This window comes from Chelonia mydas, chromosome 1 (assembly GCF_015237465.2).
Source record: "Chelonia mydas isolate rCheMyd1 chromosome 1, rCheMyd1.pri.v2, whole genome shotgun sequence".
Lineage (NCBI taxonomy): Eukaryota > Metazoa > Chordata > Testudines > Cheloniidae > Chelonia > Chelonia mydas.
The window spans coordinates 211,903,844-211,927,429 of NC_057849.1; the positions used below are offsets into that span (position 1 = coordinate 211,903,844).

Consider the following 23,586-nt stretch of genomic DNA (forward strand, 5'->3'; position numbering starts at 1 on the left):
CTGCCAAGAATTTAGGTAAATGTTTGGGATGTTCTATTCCTATTCCTTATGTCTCTGTGTCCTTATGTCTCTGCTTCAATTGAATACATTGTAGTTTTAAATAAGAGCATGCTTACTTGTGTCAATTTTCATCAACTGGAGCGTTATCTTCCCATTGAGTTATTCCTGACACTGCCTGGAATGAAAAAGTTAAATTACCACTACCGTGGGTTCTGAAAACCCTGGGTAACAGAAGTTGAGCAACCCAAGAAAAGTTTCAAGTTCCTGTTTGGATTTTGGATCATGGATTTCCTGTACCTTGTTTTCTGTTGGGTGGATACCAGATGCATCGATAGCCCAAGAAGTTGACAATTGTAGCTCCAAATTCACATTTTTCCTTCTTGATTCAAATACTTGACTTTGTGAATCAGCACAAGACTTCTCGAAGTTGTTTGGCAAGCTCATCCTTGGTTGATACCATATTCAGGATGTCGTCAAAATATACTTATAGCACCTGGAATTCTCAAAAGTTGAGTTCCCATGAACCACTGGAAAATTCCCAGTGCAATGGAAATCCCAAACTGGAGACACGTGACTCAAAATTTTCAATGAGTGATCATCGTCTGTGCATCTGCCGCATCTTTGTCAACTATCACTTCTTACATTTTTGGGCAAGAGTGAGTTTTGTGAAGACTTTTCCTCCAGCAAGAACAGGGAGCAGTTGGTTAACAGCAGGCTCTGAGTAAGAGAGCTGTTTAAGTGCCTTGTTCAAAGTGCACTTATAATCTCCACAGATTCTCACTTTGCCATTCGGCTTGAGCATGGGTACTTGGTGTAGCCCATTTCATATCTGTAGCTGGCTCAGACTCCCTCTGCAACGAGACATTCTAGTTCTGTGTCAGTCTTTGGACATAGGTCAGGAATGTACCATTTGCCCTTCATGTGTATCAGCACGACTGTCAGATCCAGGTGAAACAACTCTGGAGGTCCCTTGTAAGCTCCCAATTCTTCAGAAAACACTTGAGCGAATTCATCAGTGATCTTTCTTAGTTGCTCTTTGCTGATGTCATAGATGCCTTGGATGTTGATTCCCAACTGTGTGAACCAGTTCTGGCCTAAGATGCTTTTATGTTGACCTTTTGTGATGATGACAGGCAATCTTGCATTGAAAGATCCATAGCAAATATTCACATTACAGCTTTGGATGAAGTCAACATTTTGTCCATTATAGGCTTTAAGGCTGCACGATGGATTTGACAACTTGGGAGGCCATTGTGAGAAAATGACAGAATGGGTCTTTATTGATGATCGACATTGCAGAACCAGAGTTGACTTCCATTTTGCACTCATGGTAATTGATAAGCACTGTTGCAAACATTTCAGAACCTTAAGATTCCTTGTTGTGTATGGCTTTACATATAGTAAAGCTTCTTGACATCATTGTTGAAGGAAGCATCAAGTATGTTTGATGCGCAAGGATGAGAATACTGGTTATTGTCCTTTCGTTTCATGCTTTTAACCTTTGATTGGCAGACTCTCTCAATGTGACCTTTCTTTTTGCAGAAATGCCACTTGGTGTCTTTGAATTTCCAAGCAGAGTGCTAATGCTGCCCCCCCCCTTACCCTGAGCAGATGTTCAGGTGATTAATCTTGTCCAACGACATTAATGTGATTGAGTTCCCATTGTTCCGCTGAGTTTGTCGATGACGATGAGCTTTCTGATTGTGAAGTATAGCATTCATGTTGGTTGCCATGACACAAATTTCCTCAGTGGGCAATGATGCTGTTTGGGTAGCCAGGGCCTTTTCCTGAAGGACGGTGAATGTCTAATTTGGCTCCGCAAGGAGACGGCATTGAAGTGCTTTCTCCTGAACTCCACAGTCAAGGCGATCTTGCAGCATGTCGGTGAGAACAATACCAAAGTTACAATGTTCGGCGAAGCGATGCAGCTTAGCAATATAGGCGGTGATGCCCTCGTCAGCTCAATGATTTCATTTATGAAATTGAAATCTCCAAACAGTGACAGATGGCATAGGTGAGAAAAGTGCCTTCAGCAAAGCTACGATTTTGTCGTATGTCTTGGTCTTGGGCAAAGAAGGCGTAATGAGTGATCTTATAATGAATGTCAAATATCTTGGACCCACAGACTGTCAAGCGAACAGCCTGTTTCGGTTAGCGGTCACCTATCTTATTTGCTTGAAGAAAATCTTTCTGAATAAGAATGCCACAATTCAGGGTGACTTATGTTAAAGTCTTCAGTGTGTCCCAGCATGGTCATTTCAGGTCACAGTAGAACAACATCGGTTCAGATTCCAAGGTGGTCCATTCAAACTGCAATGCTTGCAGTTCATTTCTGAGATCACTATTTTCTACTAGGGTGGTTCTAGAATCCCACTGCTTGTGTTTAATCTTCAATCAGATGTCATGCTCATGGCCAGAAAAGTTAAGGGTTGTATTTGTGTGGTGAGGAACACCATGTAATCTCTCACAGTCAGCAGCAACAATAAACTCTTATATTTTGTGTGTCAGGAAAAGCAAACCTACAGATGAACCGGCCACTAGCAAGGAGGAAACTTCACTGAATACTGAACAAAATCCTTTTCTTCTAGACAACAACTGGTGGGCACTAACAGCAGCACCCCTAGTGAGTGCATTCCCCTCCATAAAAATGTTCTCCTTTGCATACATAACATTCACCTAAATTGTTCTAACCAAAACTTGCACCCAGCTCCAATCCCAAGCTCACATGAGCGTGCAGCTGTAGTGATTTAGCTCTGGGTCAGGGCCTCAGAATGGAAAGTGACTTTCATATTTGCTCCCTGTTAAGATTGAGACACACAGACCTGAGTGACTGAACATCTTCTTCTGCTTCTCTCTCATCAGGTTATAATCAATCTCCTCATACACGGTCTCAGAGAAGGGATCCAAGGGTCTTCTGGAACCTGAAAACAAAGGGCAGTATTGCATAGGGTCATAGAAACCAGAGATGGGAAACCCTGTGAGATCATACAGCCCCTCCCCATAAGCCCAGTGCAGGACTGATCCCTACAGCACATTCTTACTGCTCTGTCCAGGCTAGATTTCAGTGTGCCAGGTGATGGGGACAACATCCCTTTCCACAAATCTCTTTGATAGTGGCTCCAAAGGCTAGTTCACTGTCAGGAAGTTTCTTTACATTCAGACAAAACGTTTCCTCTTTAATCTCATCCCATTATTCCTGGTTATTGCCCTTTGGAGACTCTTAAATAATTCTTCCCCCACGCTACTGTTTACACCCATCTGCAAAATGGTGATAACACTTTATTTCTGTACAGTTTAAGACCAGAAGTGACCATTAGAACATCTAGTCTGACCTCCTGTAGAACACAGGCCTCTATATTTCACTCAGATAAGTCTCAGTTAGACTAAAGCATTTCAGTCCTCAGGAGAACAAACTATTGTGTGCCACAAGCAGAGTACAGGGGGGACCGAGGTACCACCAAAGCCCAGTGTCCACGCAATGGAAGGGAATTGATTAGGTGAGAGATGCCAGATGATCCTGGAAGGCGATTCCTGCTCCATGCTTCAGAGGAAGATGAAAATCCCCCAAGGTTCCTTTTTTGTCAATCTGACCTGGGAAAAAATTCTTTCCTGACCCAAATCTGGTGATTGGTTTAACCCTAAGCATGTGGAAAAGACACATCAGCTAGGTGTCTAAGAAAGAGTCTCCTCTGTATCATCTCAGAGTCTGTACCAGCTCATCCAGCCTCCCTTCTCTAGCTGTGGCCAGTCTCAGATGCTACAGAGGACAGCATCCTGTCCCACACAAATATGCAAGATGGGAGAGAGAGCCCAACTCCTTCCTGACCCCTGAAGATGACTATCTGAAGCCCTGAAGCATGAGGTCTGATGATATGTTGGGATATATTCGGGTTAAGTAAAGACCTGGGAAGCTGCTGGTGTGCTGACATGACATTAGGAGATCAGGGCAGAGGCAAGCAGTGTTTCTCCGTTTGATAAATCAGTTGCCCTCCTTTTCCCTTCCCTGTTGCTTGTTGAGAATTGATAAGCCTTGCAGCTGCATAAGGAATGTAGTTGTCTAAAGAATACCCTTTGTGTAAAAGAAGTGTTCTCTCCCCCTCCCTTTCTTTCCCAGCGACATAAACGAGCCCTGGGTCATGGCCCCTTCCTCCCTCCCCTGAGAACTGCTGATTAAGGGAACTTGTGTCAACAAATTACTGCAAAGAAATGTATTTCCAAGGCACAAATGTGTGTATAATCTGCGTAATGCTGTAATCAGTCAATAGAGGTGGGTATAATCATAGTATGGGTGTTTCTATTACTTAATAAGGGTTTTTGGGGTGTTGTAATGGATGTAGGTGTTTACAAACTAACTTAAATAAAGAGAGTGTGCTGTAACTAATCCAGTGCTTCCTCGACAATTGGGTCGAGGGGAACAAGTACTGCAATAAAGAAGCCCGTCTACTCAACCCACCTCTGGGTCAGCCTGTTCATTCTTCTCTAACATTATAGGCATTGCCCTAAGGCTAAACTGTGACTGTTACGTGTATGTTAATGGCAATCCTGTTCTCTATCTGTCTCCCAGGGTGCTGGTAGCTAATATTTGTACAGTGTTTTATAGATGTAAAATCCTCTACAAGTGCCAGTTTTCAGTACAATACAGTATAATGCTCCTTTCCAGCATTTCTCTTTCCTAAGATTCTGCTTTCCACTGGATTTCTCTCTGCAGAACTATTCTCCCAGTTCAATTTTTGTAATCTTTTTTGTCTGGCAACATTTCCAATCTATGTAGGTCCCTTTCCATGATGTCTCTCCTGACGGATATTCAGAACACCTCCTGTGACAGGTATTGCAACCCCACGCAGTATCTTTGGGAACCATTGTGTGAAATCTGTGAATGGTTTAGGTATGATTGTGTTTTACTCCATGGATGAGGGTTACCACAGGTCCTCCAGGAAGAAAAAACAATGGAGGATTATTGAGGTGAATCACTGAGATCGTAAACAATTCTCAGAGGTCCCAGGCCTTGGGGCAATTTGCATGGACTGGTACAAACTGGGTTACCAGAGACCAAGAGACAAAGAAAGACTTTTGGTAGAAAATGCTGAGTTTAAACAAACTCAGGGTCTTCGTTTTCATTCAGGAAATGAACAAGATCTTCTGCACCCGAGAAGGGCCAATGCTGAATAGTTTGAAGGGACATTGCTGTACCAGGCTGCCCATGAGGAAGATGGGTGATTTCTGGTAAGTTCAGTAAGTGTGGAGGAATTTTGTATTTTTTGTGTGTTTTTCTCTGTGAAGCTTTTATCCGATGAATAAGGTGCAGTCAGCTGAGAAGGAGCTGGGAGGCAATTTGTAACTGCTGGCAATACACTGCTCATAGCACGTGGAGAGAAAGCACAGCATGAGGACTGGCCTTTAAGCAGCCTGGCTTCTGGGGATATCACAGTGGAAGGCACAGGGCTGTGCAGCCTTTAGACCCTGGCCACAAGGAGGTGGGACGGGGGGTCCTACCCAGAGACAGGTGATGACTGGAGCCTGAGGTGTGATTTGGGACTCCTGGAGTGCATCACAGGGAGGGAGCGGGGGTGTGGGGGCGGGATACCGGTGCAGTTTCCATTCAACTGTGATGCTCCCTCGCTAGTATCATCTCCAGATTCCATGGCTGGGCTGTTCCACTGCCAGACAGTTAACGAAAGATTCAATGAGAGAGGAGTTAACAGGCACCCTTGGCCACCCCACCCAGCCTGGTATCATCCCTCACCCTGACACCCTGCAGCCCCCCTGCTATTGCAGAAGCATTTCACATAGTGACACCAATCAGGACCCACCTCTGTGCTGTGCCCTGGCACTTCGCACCTGCGCCCCCAGGATGATTAAGACCAGGCAGAGCAGTGCCCCCAGGATAACGCAGATGACCACGGGCACCGTGACTCTCCCACTGTCAGTCAGAGGGCGGCGCGGGGGAGCTGGATGGAAATGAACATGCAACAGAGAGAGATTATCCTGCTCAGCACGGCCTGCAGCTCCCACCTGGGTGTCATTTGCCCCTAGATTTCACAGGCCATGGAAAGGAGCTTCTTCCCTCAGGCTGCAGCTTGCAGCTCATCCCCTGTGACCCAGCACCAGGGAAATTTAACCCTTGATGGGAGAAGGGGGATGGTTTACCTTGGGTATTTGGTGAATCTGTCGTCTGTGTCACACCTGCAAAGGAAGAGGGAGGAGAGTTGGAGTCTGGAGTGAGGGAGAGGTGACATGTTTGTTACCAGGGGGAACCTCACCTCTGAGAATCCCTGGTTGTCGTCTTCAGCTGTGACCTCCACAAACCCCCTCACAGCAGCATCGGTCCTGTATGTTAGTGATTTAGGGCCCAAGTCTCGTGTGCAATGATGAGGACACTACTAATAAGCAAGCACACTGGGGCCTGTGAGGGATGTAGGGATTATGCTGGCTAATGTCTTACCAGTCTAGCCCAATAAAGGTTCCACCCTACAGCATCCATGATGCACCTGCACACAGGAGATGGGAGGGCCTGGTCTGTGACCAAGTGGGAGGTGGGTGGGCTGATCCATCCTCCCCAAAAATTACAGCATGTAACAGAAACATCTCCTGTCACTCACCTGAGCAATTCACAGAAGCATCTTCCTTATGGTCACAGTTACTTTCACCCCAGGGCTTGGAACAACAATCCCAGAGAGACGACTCTGTCCCTCTGCAGTTCACCTTCTCCACCCAGATGGGACCACTCCCTTCGCCGAATGCAGCCTGGCCCGGGGCAGATAGAGCCGATCCACAGCCCAGTTGTTGACACACAACATTAGCATCCGCCATGTCCCAGGAGTCATCACAAACTGTTCCCCAGGAGCCAAGGAACCAAACCTCCACTCTCCCTGAGCATCTGTCCTCTCCTCCCACGACACGTAACTTCTCCTGGTCTGGAAATGCAGAAACCTCACATGTTACTGGGACAGCTGGGAAAGTCCTTAGGGACCACAAGAGGGAGACACAGAGAAGGCAAGATACCTGTGCAGCTTGGAGAGTTCGGGCATTCGGCAAACGGGGTCTGAAGTGGCTTCCCTTTCCTTCCTATGGAGAGAAAGCTGAGGTGAGTGGATTGGGCTGTATGTGCGATGCAGGTTCGAGTAGGGTTTATCGGTATTTCACACCCCTAATACCAGCACTTTGTAAATTGGCTGAAAGCCAAAATCTGGGTTATTAAATAATTGAATAATTAATTAGCTACTCAGCTGTTACCCTGGATTTTGCAGTCTTTAAGCAGCTCCCTGCTGGTGGGTGTGTGTCTTTAAGTAACTGGCAGGACAGTATCTGATGTAATGTGATATAGATATAGATATATATTGATATTATTATTATATTTTGTTACTTTTCACTGATCTTTTTATCAAATACATACACATTTATTTATAATGTATATAAATGTGTATGTATTTGATAAAAAGATCTAGTGAAAAGAAACAAAATATAATATCAAAATCTTTCAGTGAGCTAGACCTGACTAGTGTGTGTGTGTGTGTGTGTTTGCTATTTACCTTCACAATCAATATGAGTTTCTTCTACTCTGTTACACGATTGTTGTTTCCAAGGGTCTGACGGGCATTGCCAAAGGGAGCTGTGCTGCTTATCGCACCGAACACCATCCACCCAGGTGGGGCCAGAGCCGCTTCCATGTGTAAATTCCTTCAAAAGTGTCCCTTTGTCTCCACAGTCCAAGTGTTTGCATATAAGTGCCATGGTGATGGCATCCATAGGACTGTTGCAAACACTGCCCCAGGTTCCACTGTAGAAAACCTCCAGTCGCCCAGCACAGTCACTGCCATTCACCAGTCTGAGATCCGTGAATTCTGGGAGGAAATGCACAAATTGAGTGTGAACATTTGTGATTCCGAAACACACTGGGATTTAAAGGCTAAAATCCCAGAGATCGTTAACAACCCTGCCCATTCTTCTACAGAAGAATCAGAAACATTCTTCTAGAGACCAGTGACAGGCCCATGAGCAAAGCAATTATTATTTAAAAGACACCATTTACCAACAGTTGCAAACAGTGGTACCCGAGATTCAGAAATCAATGTGACATTTGCAGTACCCCTTGGTATTACCTGTTGGCAATGCTGACTTTTTAATGGTGACCACTGCAAGTGGATAGGTAGCGGGGAGAGTGAGAGAGAGAAAGGAAAAAGGAGATAAACTTTCTGACATCCTCAGCTCACTCCTCAGACACCCATGTACTTCATTAAGTCCCCGGATTATCAGACTCACGGGAGCATTAAGAGAACAGACCTGAGCAGAGAACTCCTGCGTCCTCTTTGTGTCTGCAGTTGTGCTGGCCCCAGCCCCCGGAAGGACAGTCCCAGAGATTGGATTCATTCCCAGAGCAGTTCACGTCGTCCAGCCAGATCTGCCCGGATCCTTGCCCATCATGAGCAGAGACAGTTGCATTGATGGCACGTCCACATCCCAGTTGTTTGCAAACGACATTGGAGTCTGACAGATCCCAGGAATCATCACAGACCGTCCCCCAGCTGCCATTGTAATAAATCTCCACTCTCCCGGCACAGCGACCTGCCCTATTCACCAGTCTGATCCGCCGGCTCCCTGCAGGGGTAGATCCCAGCTGTTAATGTGCAATATAATGTGAACTAAACAGCTTCCATGCAAATCAAGGATGATGCTACAATGGCTGAGATACTGAAAAATGTGTGTCTTTTACAAGAAACATAAAGAGAAGAAGTCAGTAGAATTAGGAAATGCTGAAGACTTTGTGAAGAAACTTCTGATAAAAAGCTCTTAAAGGGACAGGATCTAACCCTGAACCTTTAGTCACCTGAGTCATCCTTAAGGGACAGCTCTTGAAAGTAAGAACTGCAAGTGAAGCTAAAGCTTTGCAGAATCTGCTCCTACTTGGAAAACATGAACATTTTCAAAAGCTGTCCAGCTATCTTCGAGACACCACTGACTTCCTGAGGAAACTACAATCCATCGGTGATCTTCCTGAAAACACCATCCTGGCCACTATGGATGTAGAAGCCCTCTACACCAACATTCCACACAAAGGTGGACTACAAGCCGTCAGGAACACTATCCCCGATAATGTCACAGCAAACCTGGTGGCTGAACTTTGTGACTTTGTCCTCACCCATAACTATTTCACATTTGGGGACAATGTATACCTTCAGATCAGCGGCACTGCTATGGGTACCCGCATGGCCCCACAGTATGTCAACATTTTTATGGCTGACTTAGAACAACGCTTCCTCAGCTCTCGTCCCCTAATGCCCCTACTCTACTTGCGCTATATTGATGACATCTTCATCATCTGGACCCATGGAAAAGAAGCCCTTGAGGAATTCCACCATGATTTCAACAATTTCCATCCCACCATCAACCTCAGCCTGGACCAGTCCACACAAAAGATCCACTTCCTGGACACTACGGTGCTAATAAGTGATGGTCACATAAACACCACCCTATACCTGAAACCTACTGACGCTATTCCTACCTACATGCCTCCAGCTTTCACCCAGACCACACCACACGATCCATTGTCTACAGCCAAGCTCTGCGATACAACCGCATTTGCTCCAACCCCTCAGAAAGAGACAAACACCTACAATATCTCTATCAAGAATTCTTACAACTACAGTACCCACCTGCGGAAGTGAAGAAACAGATTGATAGAGCCAGAAGAGTTCCCAGAAGTCACCTACTGCAGGACAGGCCTAACAAAGAAAATAACAGAACACCACTAGCCGTCACCTTCAGCCCCCAACTAAAACCCCTCCAACGCATTATTAAGGATCTACAACCTATCCTGAAGGATGACCCAACACTCTCACAAATCTTGGGAGACAGGCCAGTCCTTGCCTACAGACAGCCCCCCAACCTGAAGCAAATACTCACCAGCAACCACATACCACACAACAGAACCACTAACCCAGGAACCTATCCTTGCAACAAAGCCCGTTGCCAACTGTGCCCACATATCTATTCAGGGGACACCATCACAGGGCCTAATAACATCAGCCACACTATCAGAGGCTCGTTCACCTGCACATCCACCAATGTGATATATGCCATCATGTGCCAGCAATGCCCCTCTGCCATGTATATTGGTCAAACTGGACAGTCTCTACGTAAAAGAGTAAATCAGATGTCAAGAATTCTAACATTCATAAACCAGTCGGAGAACACTTCAATCTCTCTGGTCACGCGATTACAGACATGAAAGTTGTGATATTACAACAGAAAAACTTCAAAAGCAGACTCCAGCCAGAAACTGCTGAATTGGAATTCATTTGCAAATTGGATACAATTAACTTAGGTTACCTTGCATAATGACTTAGCCACTCCTAGGCTCTATTCAAGCCTATTTTCCCCTTGTTTTTTACTACCCCCCCCCACCCCACCCCTCAGACGTTCTTGTTAAACCCTGGATTTGTGCTGGAAATGGCCCAACTTGATTATCATGCACATTGTAAGGAGAGTGATCACTTTAGATAAGGTATTACCAGCAGGAGAGTGGGGTGGGGGGAGAGAAAACCTTTTGTAGTGGTAAACATCTATTTTTTTTTCATGCTTTGTGTATATAAAAAGATCTTCGATACTTTCCACAGTATGCATCCGATGAAGTGAGCTGTAGCTCACGAAAGCTTATGCTCAAATAAATTGGTTAGTCTCTAAGGTGCCACAAGTACTCCTTTTCTTTTTGTGAATACAGACTAACACGGCTGTTACTCTGAAATCTTTCAAAAAACAAAAGAACCCACCACCCCAAAACCCATCTGATTGTTTTTGAGGCCAATGTGGGGGTAGGGTACAGGTTACTGCTGTGTACCCTGAACTGTGATTTTATTAATTTGACTTTTAAGATGGTATCACAGTGTCAGAGGGAACAGGCAGCTCCGTCCCACAGGTGGATATGGTCACAAGAACAGTGGCTTCCCGCCATTAAAGCTGGATGGGGCTGATTGCAGGACAACAGAGCAATCATCATGGGGATGTTCTCCTAGATGGCCTGGCTGGCCAACCGGGAAAACTAATCTGATGCAGAAGGAAGACTTCACCTGGCCCTGTAACACAGACCACTGACCAATATGGTAATTGGGCCCAGACACACATAGGGAGGGTGGGGACTTCCAGCAAAAGCAACTTCACAGAGAAAGGAGAACAGAGTGGGACAGGCAAACTGAGACCCAGCTGGGTCTCCTGAGCACCTTGGTTCTTACAAGAACGCAGGCTCATTCTGTTCTTTTCCTGTTACTCCCCAGGGAAGCCCAGCTCACTTAATTTGCAGTGAAGCATAGATTAGATGAGCGGCAACACAAGTGTGGGATGTTTGTTTTTTTAAACCCTTTTGACCTAATGCATTCGTCCAGCTGCTGAAGAAAGCGCTTTGTTCTGAGGACTCTGTAGGTCACTATCACGGGACACAAGTTCCCCAGGGGAAGAAATGCTGGTGCCTGAAACCCAGTTGGACCTGCAGGGTGATAAGTGGTTGGTTTGCACAGGGTAGTGTGGCCAGGCCAGGCCTAATGGAGGAAGAATCTCGAGATTCCACCCCAAGACAGGGCAGGGCAAGTGGGCCAAGGCCTGATGTGGATGCACAGAGACAGCAAAAAGGGGAGAGAGGTGCAGCTAACTCTGTAACCGTGACAATGTTCAATGAAAATAAAAAAAAGTTTGTCAAAATTTCCAGAACAAGGAAACGGTTTTACACCGGAAAAAGTTTTGATTAAAAATGCAAGACAGGCAGACAGAGAGGTTGCTGCAGTGCATTAACCTATCCTGTGGCTGTGCTTTTCTCTGTACATAATACTATATTTTTACAACAGAGTTTGAACCTCAGATCCACATATTTTCAAGGTCCAATGAGATCACAGCACAAGTTGGGGTATATACAGGCCCTAGGACAGGTCACGTTCCCATTGAACAAGGACAGGATGTTTGCAAGATTTCATAGTAAGTCACCTGAGCAAACGACGCCAACATCCTCAGCAATTCCTGCCTGCTCTGCCTCAGATGTGGAGACGATGCAGTGTGTCAGATTAGTCTCGTTTCCCGCACACTGGACCCTTCTCAGCCCCACAGGGCCCGTTCCTCGCTCAGACTTAGGGGGGTTATAAGCTTTCTCAGCAACTCCGCACTGGAGCTCCCTGCACACCACGCTGGCATCGTTCATGTCCCACTGGTCATCCAGCACTCTGCCCCACACACCACGGAGGGAAATCTCAACTCTCCCGTCACACCGGCTCTCTCCATTCAGCAGTCGGAGTGATTCAGAATGACCTGGGCTCAGGAGAGATGGGAAATTCACTGAATAACACTCCCTGTTATACATTAGAAAGAATGCATTCTACGCAAGAACACTATGCATGCTATGCAAGAAATACTTGCATACCATGCACAAAAGTAAGGAATGGTACTGAGGCTCCTAAGTTACTTTTGAAAATAGAAGTTAAGTCCCTAAATCACTCGTCACTTATGAAAATGTTACCATAGGCACCATCCACCCACTGCAGTGAATGATGCAGGAGCTGAGTGAAACAAATAGTTTGAGAGCCTGCAATTAGACTGTATCATAATGTGTATGCAAAAGGGAGCAGGGAGAATTAGAAAGGCACAAAAAACTTCCCTGATGGTATTTCCTAAATTTGGAGTATTTGACTTTGACTAAATAACATTATCCTTTTTTTATTTGACATAAATATTAGAGCTAGTTGAAACTCCCAAATTTTTTCCTGTGAAGTATTTCAAATGCAATATTTCCGTTTTTCTCAGGAAAACCACTTCTGAACTTTTCTCACCTGCAACGATGTGACACTTTTTTTAAAAAAAAGGGGATGGGGGAGAAAGTTCTGCTTTCTTTGTGGCATGCTACCAGAAATATCCTCAGGAACTCATGTGAGAGAAGGGAAATAGTTATGATCAGCTATTTCTACTTCAGCCAAAATGGAAGGAATTTCTCTGAAGTAATGGGAGGCACTTTCCTGACCCCTTGCAGAATTGCAAAGGCCTGCTGCCAGCATTAAAGGCATGAGGGCTTCTCCAGAAGGTAGCGAGAATATTTTATAATAGAAAATGTGAAGCAACTTCCAGAGAGGGGACCACTCCCCCCGTAACTACCAGAGTAATGATTTGAAGAAGGATGGGGACAGTGGGTTGGTGACATTTATTAAACTCTAAGGACAAATTCTGTCCCTGCTTTACTGCCCTGCATGAGCACACCTTTGCTGAAACTCTTCCTGGAGAATCTAGGGCTTTCCCTGATCATAACTATTCTGGTGATAATATATTTATTTTTATTTTATTTGTAATATATTAATTATTATTATACGTGGTTTAGAATCCAGTTCCCTTTCCCCTTGCTGTGCCCTGAGGTTCCCCTGGGGTCAGTGTCACACACTGAAGGGCCAGTGTTGTTAATCCAGCATTACACTTACCTGAGCAAACCACACTGGCATCATTGTCGTCTGAGCACGGAGAGGCCCCCAGGGCAGTAACAGGGCAATGGCCCAAATGGGGTTCAGTCCCTTTACAGTGAAATGTGCCTGTCCAGACAGAGCCAGTTCCCTTCCCAAAACTCGCTTCTCCTGTAGCTGATACAGCAAACCCACAGTTGAGCTGACGGCAGAGAACATTGGCGTCTGGTAAATCCCAGCGTGAGTCACAGAGGGTTCCCCAGGTACCAAGAACCTGGATCTCCACCCTCCCTGAGCACGCTGTGCTGCCGTTCACCAGCCGGAACCCTGTGTGCCCAGGGGAAAAGGGAGAAGGGGTTTAGAGAGGGTGCATTGAAGATATTTTATAGCAAATAATAAAAGAAAGGAAAGTCAGGGGCACTTGATCCCTTTCTCATTATCTTGGCTTGTTTGGGGTTTTGATCCGACCCTATCAAACCGAGATCCCTACACAGTTAGATCAGTACATTGCTTCGCTATAATCTAGAATACACAGAATTGGGATTTTAAAGACATTGTGCTGAATTCTTACGTGAGCATATGACACCAGCATCATTTGTGTGTGAGCATGTCTGATTCACTTGTGATATCCTGGGACAGGAGAACAGGAGAGACTCATTCCCCACACAATGGAATTCTTCAGTTAAGATCAACCCTTGTCCTTCTCCAAAGTGACCTCCTCCTGGGGTAGATACAGCTATTCCACACTGTAGTTCATTACAGATAACGTTGGCAACTTGGAGATCAAAGTGTGCATCACAGACTGTGGTCCATGTGTTTCCATGTTTTATCTCCACACGTCCTGAGCAGGCACTGTCTCCTCCAACCAGCTGGGGCTTAATGTGTCCTAGAAAGTCAATGAAGGCTGAAAATTATAAAGGGGGCTTTGGGAGTTGGGGTGCTCCACTGGTATAAAACTTTGCCTAAAAGCTCATTCTGGGTCAGTGACATAGTGAAGGCAGCAATACAAATAAAAAGGCAATATATTTTAAAAAATGGAAATAGTGGGAATTAGAGCAAATCAATTTCCATTAGAAGAAAACTGATAAGGGAAGCTAAAGACATCAGGATAAAATCTGTGACTGGGAGAACTATGAAAAATAAGGAGTTTTTAAAGTGTATTAGGAACAAACAAACAAACAAATCCTAACAATACCATAGGCCCATTAGAAATGGAGATGGTAAAATTGTTAATAATGAGGCAGAAAAGGCAGAGGTGTTTAATACACATTTCTGGTTTTGGACAGCAGCAGGATGTCTATTCATATCTGTGAAGAGGATGAATCTCTCTCCAATCTATTGGTACCTAAGGAGCATGTTAAATGGCATTTATCGGGGATCAACATTTTTTCACATCAGCAGGCCTGAATAGCGGATAAAACCACAGAATAATAGAAATGTAGGGTTGGAAGGAACCTCAAGAGGTGATCTAGTCCATCTCCTCACATCAAGGGAGGTTAAAGTATACCTAGGCCACCCCGACAGATGTTTGTCTAACTTGTTGTGCAAAGTCACCAATGATGGGGATTACACTACCTCCCTACATACCCTGTTCCAGTCCTTAATTATCCCTATAGTTAGAAAGGTTTTTTTTAATATCTAATTTGAATCTCATTTGCTGAAATCTAAGATGATTGTCTAGTCCTACCCTTGGTGGATATGGACAACAATTGACAAACAATCTTTCAGTTCTTTCAAGGCTGTTATCAGTTCACCTCTCAGTCTTCTCTTCTGTAAACTTACAATGTCCAATTCTTTCAACATTTCCTCACAGATCATGTTTTCTAAACCTCTTACTCTGTTTGTTACTCTCCTCTGGGCATTCTCCAATTTGTCCTTATCTTTCTTAAACAGTGATGAGCAAAACTGGACACAGTACTCCAGCTGAGGCCACATCAGTGCTAAGTAGAGTGGGAAAATTACCTCCTGTGTCTTACATATTACATTCTTGTTAATACAATTCAGAATGACATTTCCCTTTTTCACAACAGCATCACCCATTTCAGTCTGTGATCCACTTTTACCCCGAGATCATTTTCTGCAGAACTGCTGCCTACTCAGTTATTCCATATTTTGGGTTTTTTTGCATTTGCTTTTTCCTTCCTAAGTCTAATGCTTTGCACTTGTCTTTTGTGAAATTCAATTTACTGATTTCAGACCAATTCTCCATTTTATCTAGATCATTTTAATTTTAGATTTAGTTGGGGATTGCTCCTGCTTTGAGCATGGGGTTGGACTAGATGACCTCCTTAGGTCCCTTCCAACCCTGATATTCTATGAATCTATGATTCTATGATTTTGAATTTTAACCCTGCCTTCCAAAGAGCTTGTGACCCCCCTCTCAGCTTCATGTCATCCACAAATTGTGTCAGTGTATTCTCTACTCCATCATCCAAGTCATTTATGAAAATATTGAATAGTACCAGATGCAGGACAGTGTTATTTTTTATTTATCCATAGGAACACAGCAACCACAGGGAAAAGAATAAAGCAACTGACAGCCTACAGGTCTATGTCTTACCTAAAGCTCACCTTTTCCCTCAAAACCTGGACTGACTCAGCTTATCCCAGCAACCCCTGCCTCTGGGGATTGTGTTTCAGTCTCCTTCCCTGCAGACCCTGCCTCACCCCCTCTGTTCCTCAGGGCTCCCCTGTTAACAATTCCCAGGCTCTCCGTTTAAGATTTCCCATCTCAGGGGCCCATCCCAAGGAAGGGGGCTTGTGCTCAGATTGGCTAGATGCAAAAGCTCAAAAGCCCTGACACCTCTATTGTCAGTTAAGTACCAGTAACTGGGTTCTATGAAACCATTGTCTGCCGTCCTGGGACATGTGGGGAGCTCAGACAGGGGTTGCCCTTTGAACCCCTGAAGGAAATGTGAAAATAGCAGTAAAAGGAACTGAGGTACACGTAATAGTCACAGAAATACAGATATAGCCCATGTTCTTTGCAGGGGTCATAGTAGACAAAGAATTGAATGTGAGCTCCCAGTGTGATGCTGCTGTAAAAACATTGAAGGTGATCCTTGGATGTAGAAAGAGGGGAGCAATGAGTACAGCTGGCTGAAATACAGGATTTCCAGTGTACAGGAAATGTCACTATTTTAAAATTTCCTGTGAATTGGAAATCCGGCTCAAAGTTTGTTTTGGAAACTCCAGCCCATGGTGTATCCAAAATGAAATTTGCTCCCAGGAACCCCAACAGATGCAGAGTTTCACTACTGTTAACATGAGGACAAGCATGTCAATTTCTCAGAGCCACTGCTGGGGCTTTGGGGCAGCCTCATCATGTGGCCTGCCCTGGACTGGGGACCCCTGGGCTTCCTTGGCCAGCTGGCAGCCTAAATAGGCAAATAGCCCAGTCCGGGACATTCTGCAAGGCAGGGCTGCCCAGGAGCCACAGACCCTGGGACACTGGAACCCATCCCAGGACTTCCAGGATCCCTGATGCAGAGCCTGGAGCCGAGCCTTGGTTAGAGCTGGGGCTCCCAGGGCTTGCAGGTTCCTATCCCATGGCAGAGAGCCTGAAAGCATTGGCAGGGCGGCACTGGAGGTACAGACCCTAGAAAGACTAGGGTCTCCAATTCTGGATCAATCTGTATGGTGGGGCTGCCCCAGAGCTGCAGATCCTAGAAGACTGGGGTACCCAGCCCCAGGACAATCTGCATGACAGGACTAACAGAAGCCCCCAGGGAACCTGGCAGGGAACCATGGATATTTCCACCAGACCCTGCTTGTGGTTTCAAGAAAGTTCATTGAACCCCAATTCACTTTCATGATAAATGTTGAGTTCAACAAACTGGCATTTTCCAATGAAACTCTGGTTTGCCAGATAATTTCCAACCAGTTCAAGTAGGGAGGTGATTTTTCCTCTATGTACAGCACCGGGGAGACAGATACTGCATCTGCTTTTAGTGTCCACATTGTCAGAAGGATGTTAAAAAATTCCAGGGCTTGAAAATGTGCCCTGCAGTAAGAGATTAAAGGAGGTCAATCTGTTTAGTTTATCAAAAAGATGACCTAGATGTGTCTTGATTTCAGTGTATAGATACTTTCACATGAACAATACACTGCATACTAAAGGCCTTCTTAATCTAGTGGGGAAAGGCATAACAAGAACCAATGGATGGAAGTTAAAGACAGATAAATTCCTATTCGAAGCAAGGCATACATTTTTCACAGTAATAGAATCATAAAATCATAGAATATCAGGTTTGGAAGGGACCTCAGGAGGTTATCTAGTCCAACCCCCTGCTCAAAGCAGGACCAGTCCCCAATCAAATCATCCCAGCCAGGGCTTTGTCAAGCCTGACCTTAAAAACTTCGAAGGAAGGAGATTCCACCACCTCCCTAGGTAACACATTCCAGTGTTTCACCACCCTCCTAGTGAAAAAGTTTTTCCTAATATCCAACCTAAACCTCCCCCACTGCAACTTGAGACCATTACTCCTTGTTCTGTCATCTGCTACCACTGGGAACAGTCTAGAGCCATCCTCTTTGGACCCCCCTTTCAGGTAGTTGAAAGCAGCTATCAAATCCCCCCTCATTCTTCTCTCCCATAGACTAAACATTCCCAGTTCCCTCAGCCTCTCCTCATAACTCATGTGTTCCAGTCCCCTAATCATTTTTGTTGCCCTCTCCTGGACTCTTTCCAATTTTTCCATATCCTTCTTGTAGTGTGGGGCCCAAAACTGGACACAGTACTCCAGATGAGGCCTCACCAGTGTTGAATAGAGGGGAACGATCACGTCCCTCTATCTGCTGGCAATGCCCCTACTTATACATCCCAAAATGCCATTGGCCTTCTTGGCAACAAGGGCACACTGTTGACTCATATCCAGATTCTCGTCCACTGTCATCCCTAGGTCCTTTTCCGCAGAACTGCTGCCGAGCCATTCGGTCCCTAGTCTGTAGCGGTGCATTGGATTCTTCCATCCTAATTGCAGCACTCTGCACTTGTCCTTGTTGAACCTCATCAGAATACTGATGAAACATTGGAACAAATTACCAAGGGAAGCAGAAGATTCACCACCTCCTGAAATATTCAGAACAAAATTGACAGGTTTCAGAGTAACAGCCGTGTTAGTCTGTATTCGCAAAAAGAAAAGGAGTACTTGTGGCACCTTAGAGACTAACCAATTTATTTGAGCATAAGCTGCATCCGATGAAGTGAGCTGTAGCTCACGAAAGCTTATGGTCAAATAAGTTGCATCCGATGAAGTGAGCTGTAGCTCATGAAAGTTTATGCTCAAATAAATTGGTTAGTCTCAAAGGTGCCACAAGTACTCCTTTTCTTAGAACAAAATTGGGTGCCTTTCTGGAAGATATGCTTTATCCAAACACAAGTTCAGATGAAGTACTGTAGTAATTGGTTTAAATTCTACAGCCTTTGTTACCCAGGAGGTCAGACTAGATCTAATGCTCCCTTCTGGCTTTAAAATCTATACAGCTACGAATCAAAAAGAAAGTTAACGTTTACAAAGTGAAGCACTCAAACATTCAGAATGCCAGACTTGCACTTGCCTGTGAAACCTTCATTAGTCCCTTTTGTGACTGTGCGTGCAGGTTCATTGTCCAGAACATGAACCTGGCAAAGGCATGGTTGGTGTTGCAAAAACACAAACACTCATGAGAAGTGCTCGGCACTGGCACGTGCATAAACACATTCGAGAAGGGTGGTACCAGAACACCTTGATACAGGGTTATGGTGTAAACACACTCCCCAAAGACGATGAAAGGGAAAAAATGACCCCTTCAAAGATAAGTTCAGGATGACAGGGTGATGGATAGAGATGTTTTGATCAAACCAACATGAACATGGTAAAGGGTGGTAACTAGTTATTTCAGAGGGTAACTTGATTTTATCACAGTATAAAAGACAGGTCACGGAGGGGGATGTGTGTCTTTTTCTGGCCTTGGGTGAGGGGATGGAGTGGAAAGTCTCACCACTCACTGAGCCAGTCCATTGTAAGGGGCATAGACATGCCAGTGTAACTGTAGACATTGATCCGGGGAGCTAGTACCGTCCTTTGTCAGCAATAAACCTGAACAAGCGCCTTCGCCACTGAACCGAGTCTGTGGTCTTCTTGGGCAGTTCGATCGAGGCCTGCTGCGTCAGCTATCTGCGCAGAGCTGAAAACACACACAGAGAGAAAACACGCACAGCCAACAGCTGACAACACCTGGGAGGTAGGGAACTGTTATTATGTCCATTTTACACATGGAGAACCAAAGCCCAGAGACACTCTATGGCCAAAAGTATCAAAAGCGTCCACTGATTTTGGGTGCCCAACTTGAGATACCCACGTCCTGGCTTTTGAGAGGACTTAGGCTTGTGCAGCACGGCTCCCACTGACTTCAGTTTACAACAGTGAGTGTTCAGCACTTCTGCAAATCAGACGCTCATGTTCTCAAGGGGGCCACCCATAAAATGAGGAACACACAATTAATGAGCACCAGTGAAACACTTGGAATCAGCGACTTGCCAGGCATCACATAGGAGCTCTGTGGCAAAGGAAGGGATAGAATCCAGTTCCCCAGGGCAGCATTCACCTGCCTTAACAAGAGACCCTCCTTTCTCTTCCTGCAATCCCCTGCCTCACACACAGCTCACTTCACAGTTTCTGCAGCAAGTGAGGCAGGGATCCTACAGACAACCATCTCCTTCACGCCACGGCCCTGATTCAGATCACTGTCTATTCTGTGAAGAAAATAGCATGTTATCATGTAATGAAAGACAGTATCTTAATGCATACGCACAAGTGGGCCAAAAGAGAGGTGCAAAGACAACTTTCTGTCATTTCCTTATTTTTTACAGCTCAACTTTGCAAACTTAACGTTCCTTAAAAGTAATGTTTTGTGCATACTTTCCTAGGTTTTAAAAAAAACAAACTGAAAAAATCAGAAGTTCCAAGATGCGGAATCATGTTGACACCCACACGGATCGTCAGCAGGGTTGGAACCTTCAGATCTGCCACCCAAACCTCTGCTACTTGAGCTAATGGAGTAACTGACAGCAGTAGTAGGTTGTCATCCTCTTTGTGGACCAGCACTAGACAGAGATCAGAAGATTTTTTGGGAGGGTTTGACAAATATTTGCTGACAGCAAGGGAGTGGCAAAACTTAGGGATTCTGGGTTCCATTCCAGGTCTGGAGAGGTGTGTCCTCTACTGGTCACAGACCCCTCTTCCCCTGTTCTCTCAAGCCTAACTCCTTCTTTGCCCACCCCCTCCAACCTGTCCCAGTGCTGTCTCTTCCCCATCCCTTGGTCTGTGTCCAAGTCCCATTCTTCTTCTCTACCCAATTCCTGTCTCCACTCCTCAAGCTTCTCATCCCCAGTCCCAGTCTCCTTGCCAAACTAGTCCTAGACTTCACCTCTGGCTTCCCCAGCCAAGTCCCAATTTTCCCCCTGTTCTCTGTGCTGTCCTTCCCCTCTGGGATCCTCAGCTGATCTGTTTCTCACTCTTACCCTTGCCTTGGGTTGTCCTGTCTGCCCCAAGCCCCTGTTCCCCTCCCTGGATGCCTCATCCACTCTCAGGGTTTCTCTCTACACACACATAACTTGTGGAAAACTGGGGTGTAAATTTACCTCACAGTAGCCTTCTGCACACTGAGTGTCCGTGTGGAGCCTGCTGCTGCGCACTAACAGTTCCCTAGTGCTGGGAACCGGGAGAGATCAAAGCACACAAGGGAACTGCTAGGGCTTCTCTTCGCTCCCACACTAAATCAGTGACACTGTATCCATGCAGCGGCGCTGATTTAACCGTGTCTGGTGAAGACGCATTACATCGATGGGCGAGCGCTCTCCTGTCCACATAATTAGTCCACCTCATCGAGAGGCAGAAGCTCTGCTGGCGGGAGAGCGTCTCCCACTGACATAGTGCGATGGAGACACTGCTTTAAGTCGATGTAAGTTACATTGCTCGGGGAAGGGGGGTTGTTTTCACACACCTGAGTGACGTAACTTACATCAGCGTAAGCAGTAGTGTAGACAAGGCCTCACTGCACATCCACATGGACACTCGGTGCATGGCAGGACAATGCAGGGTAGATTTACAACCCAGCTTGCCACAAAGTAAATGTTCATACAGATCTACTCTCGGTCTCCCCCACCCCACCCTGGCTGCTTATTCCAGTCTCATCGCCCAGTTAGTCTTAGACTCCCCCCACACCCTGGTTCCTGATCTGATCTGTTTTTCCTCACCCACCTCCAGTTCCTCCCCACTGGTTCCCAGTCCCAGACTCCTCACCCAGTATGACATTCTATACCTTGGGGGAGCATGTTGTAACCCCAATATTCCTCATTTTCATATAATTCTGATCTTACCTATAAAGCATGCCTTGTAAGGTATCAGGGGAAAGGTTATATCTGCTGAAAGTCATTTCTCTATCCATATATGTAGATCATTATTGCGTATGAAGTTATGAGAATTGTGTAGTATGGCTGTCACTAAAACATGCTGTAAGTTGGGGGAATCAGACAGATATTAGCTCCCCAGAGGCAACAGCAAGGAAAGTAATCAACACCCGGACAGAGTGTCAAACAACCCATCAATAGCCATTGTCCAGGAAGCGGGAGAAAAGGACATGACAAAAGGAAGAGATGTTTGCCAAGCTCTTCCTCTCTCTTCCACCTACATCTACAGACACCACACCAAGCGACTGAAGGGCTGATCAAAGGGGAGAGCCTGGTAGAAGAGCAACCAGCCAACCTGGGGTGAGAAACATCTAATTTTGTAAGGGCACTGAAAGTGTTAAGATCAGCTTAGAATGGGTTTTGCTTTTATTTCATTTGACCAAATCTAACCTGTTATGTTTTGACTTATAATCACTTAAAATCTATCTTTATAGTTAATACATTTGTTTGTTTATTCTATCTGAAGCAATGTGTTTGGTTTGAAGTGTGTCAGAGACTCTCCTGGGGACAACAAGCCTGGTACATATCAATTTCTTTGTTAAATTGATGAACTCATTGGGTAGTGACATTTGGTTGCACGATCCAAAGAGCAGCTTACATGCCAGAGGCTGTGCATGAACAGGCCAGGAGTGGGGGTTCTCACAGTAGAGCAGGGTAAGGCTGGATCCCAGACTCAAGGATTGGCGTGACCTAGCAGATCACCGGTATGGATAACACCAGAGGAGAACGTCACACCAAGTCAGTCCCAGTCACCCCAGCTCCCACTCTCCTTGATCAGAAAGTCACAGTCTCTCCCCGCCCACTCCCTGTCCTAATCGCCCTGCCTAGCCAGTCCTAGTCTCTTTTCCCCTCCTCCCAGTCCCAGTCTCTTTGCCCAGCCAGTCCCCATCTCCCGCTTTCTCTCCCAGTCCCAGTTTCTCTCCATCCACCAGCCTCCAGGCTCAGAATATTCCCCCTGCATCATTATCCTCATCTATTTTCCCCTCTCACCCCAGTCTGCGTTCAATTCAGGTAGCTTCCTCCTCACACTACCGGGGCCCAATAGGTGGATACAGTCTCCATCATCTCCGTTCTGGTGCCTGGTGCCACTCTGACCCACAGCAGCCAGGAGCATAATTTCAGCATAATTTTATTGGTTACACATCTTGCCACGGCTGCAACCCCTCTTTGGGGACCATCACCTTGTTGCAGTGAAGGGGCTTGTGTGCTCCAATGATCCTCAGAGCTAAGCTGTCAGGAGCTTCATTTTTCTTCAAATTTGGTATATTGAGAAGATTCCGGAAGACTTGAGAAATGCTAACATTGTTACCATCTTTAAAAACGGAGATAAGTTGAAGTGTGGAAATTATCGTGGCATTGACTTGCTATCTGCAGCAGGGAAAATTCTTGCCCGTATCCTCTTAAACCGATTACTTCCCCTTGCTGAGGAAATATTGCCGCAATCTCAGTGCAGTTTCAGACCATCCTGTAGGACAACCGACATGATCTTCCTTGCCCACCAAATCCAGGAAAAATCTCAGGAGCAAAATCAGGACCTGCACATGGCCTTCATCGATTCGACAAAGACCTTCGACTCTGTCAATTGCAAAGCCCTGTGGAAGGTGCTGGCCACATTTGGCTGCCCTCCAAAATTTATTGAGGGCCTAAGGCTTCTTCATGATGAGATGACTGCCACCGTTCTCTGTAATGGCCTGGAGATGAATCCTTTCATCGTCA

The 23,586-nt window shown here is 45.6% G+C and overlaps 2 protein-coding genes across 2 annotated transcripts in view; one reads left to right on the forward strand and one right to left on the reverse strand.

Annotated features, from left to right (window-relative positions):
- The window catches only part of LOC102941373 (scavenger receptor cysteine-rich type 1 protein M130), a 1,272,625-nt gene that overhangs the window by 568,032 nt on the left and 681,007 nt on the right, over positions 1-23,586 (forward strand). The gene's annotated exons all lie outside the window — the stretch shown is intronic.
- The window catches only part of LOC114022651 (scavenger receptor cysteine-rich type 1 protein M130), a 103,452-nt gene that overhangs the window by 12,283 nt on the left and 67,583 nt on the right, over positions 1-23,586 (reverse strand). Inside the window, 8 exon segments of the mRNA XM_043551849.1 lie at positions 2,823-2,921; positions 5,811-5,948; positions 6,148-6,183; positions 6,600-6,914; positions 7,003-7,065; positions 7,530-7,841; positions 8,281-8,595; positions 11,968-12,285. Of these exon segments, the coding sequence (XP_043407784.1) occupies positions 2,823-2,921; positions 5,811-5,948; positions 6,148-6,183; positions 6,600-6,914; positions 7,003-7,065; positions 7,530-7,841; positions 8,281-8,595; positions 11,968-12,285 (1,596 nt within the window).